The following is a 1,309-nucleotide window of genomic DNA, read 5'->3' on the forward strand; positions in this document are numbered from 1 at the left end:
AACAATGTCAGTCTGGCACACAGGGTGACCAAATGAAATGTGCTATAAAATGAGCATATCTGGAATTCAAATATACCATCGAAAAGCGCTCACCAAGATCTTTCTAATGAGCTATCTCTCGCTGGGAAGTTCGGTGAATTCTGCAAGTCACCGACAACACCACATTTTCTTTGGCGACACCCTGTATATAACAACTCCTTCGAAAGCCGATATATTATTTCATTCATTATCAGTGCCGTTGTTTGGATTTTCGGTTATTCTGGGGCCTGGGCAAACCAGAGGCCGTGGGCCTCTACTCAAGGAGTAATCACGCGGCTACTAAGGGACCATGGGCTCTCCCGGGAGGCCAGTGAACCTGGACCCCAGGGCGATTGCCCAATTCGCCCTGTGTGCGGCACTGTTCATTATCATAGGAAATTGGAGGGAGGGAGTTCACATCGGTAACTATATTACAATGGTAGTGATACTAGAACACTAATGGTCATTATACGTGAATATACTCAAGTTTAGTGAGGCCAAAAGACACCCGACTAGGCCTCTCGATAGACTCCTATACTGATACTTACCTGCTATAACAAAGGAATGCTGTGGGGCATTAAAAACGAGCAATGAGCGCGCACACGATTTGAAATCATTGTGGTATACTGGTAAACCATATTGTGCATCATAAGCCGTTCGAATTTCCCATGTAATAAATCCACATATACATACACATAAACTTATGAAAAGCACACCTTACTACTTTGACTTTTCAATCGTCCTCCGTCAGCTTTAAAGGCCGCAATCTTCGACGACAACTCCTCAAGTGCTGCCGAGTACCCCTCTTGATCAGCCGGAACCTCACATATTCCCTTCACTAGGGTAGGTGATACCACAACCTGAGCAAATCTCCCGAATCAATCAGCATCGTCACACTCGTACCTTATTGACGTATTCCTGCAGCTCCTTCTGAACCGACAATCTATGGTTCAGTTTATCGTTCATCACAGACGAGCTATGTTGCAAGGAACGAATCTCATCCGATACTCCTCTGAAATCAGCATATTCCCACGCAGTCAACTTCTAATGCCCATCATGGAACGCTTAGCTGTGCTCAAGATGAGATCATACGAGTATAAAATCAGAGGATTTCGAGACGTCTTTCTCACGTGTTAAGTCCAATGCCTACTAACTCTACGGGAAAAAATTACGCACATCGTGGGACACTTCGCTCCGCTGTTCTCACTACGAGACTATCTCAGCGCGGAATGTATGGATTCACGTGTTGATGCCAATATTCACTGACTCTACCGACTAACATAGCATGGGG

The 1,309-nt window shown here is 45.1% G+C and overlaps 1 protein-coding gene across 1 annotated transcript; it reads right to left on the minus strand.

The window, feature by feature from the left end:
* Positions 1-307: 307 nt before the first annotated feature.
* Pmar_PMAR018254 (hypothetical protein) lies at positions 308-878 on the minus strand (the record flags this gene model as incomplete). The annotated part of the gene is made up of 2 exons (XM_002773338.1): positions 308-444; positions 743-878. Coding segments are annotated over 2 exons (273 nt in total), but the record flags the coding sequence as incomplete, so codon positions are not given.
* Between the last annotated feature and the right edge of the window lie 431 nt (positions 879-1,309).

Source organism: Perkinsus marinus (genome assembly GCF_000006405.1).
Source record: "Perkinsus marinus ATCC 50983 genomic scaffold scf_1104296958932, whole genome shotgun sequence".
Taxonomy (NCBI): domain Eukaryota; phylum Perkinsozoa; order Perkinsida; family Perkinsidae; genus Perkinsus; species Perkinsus marinus.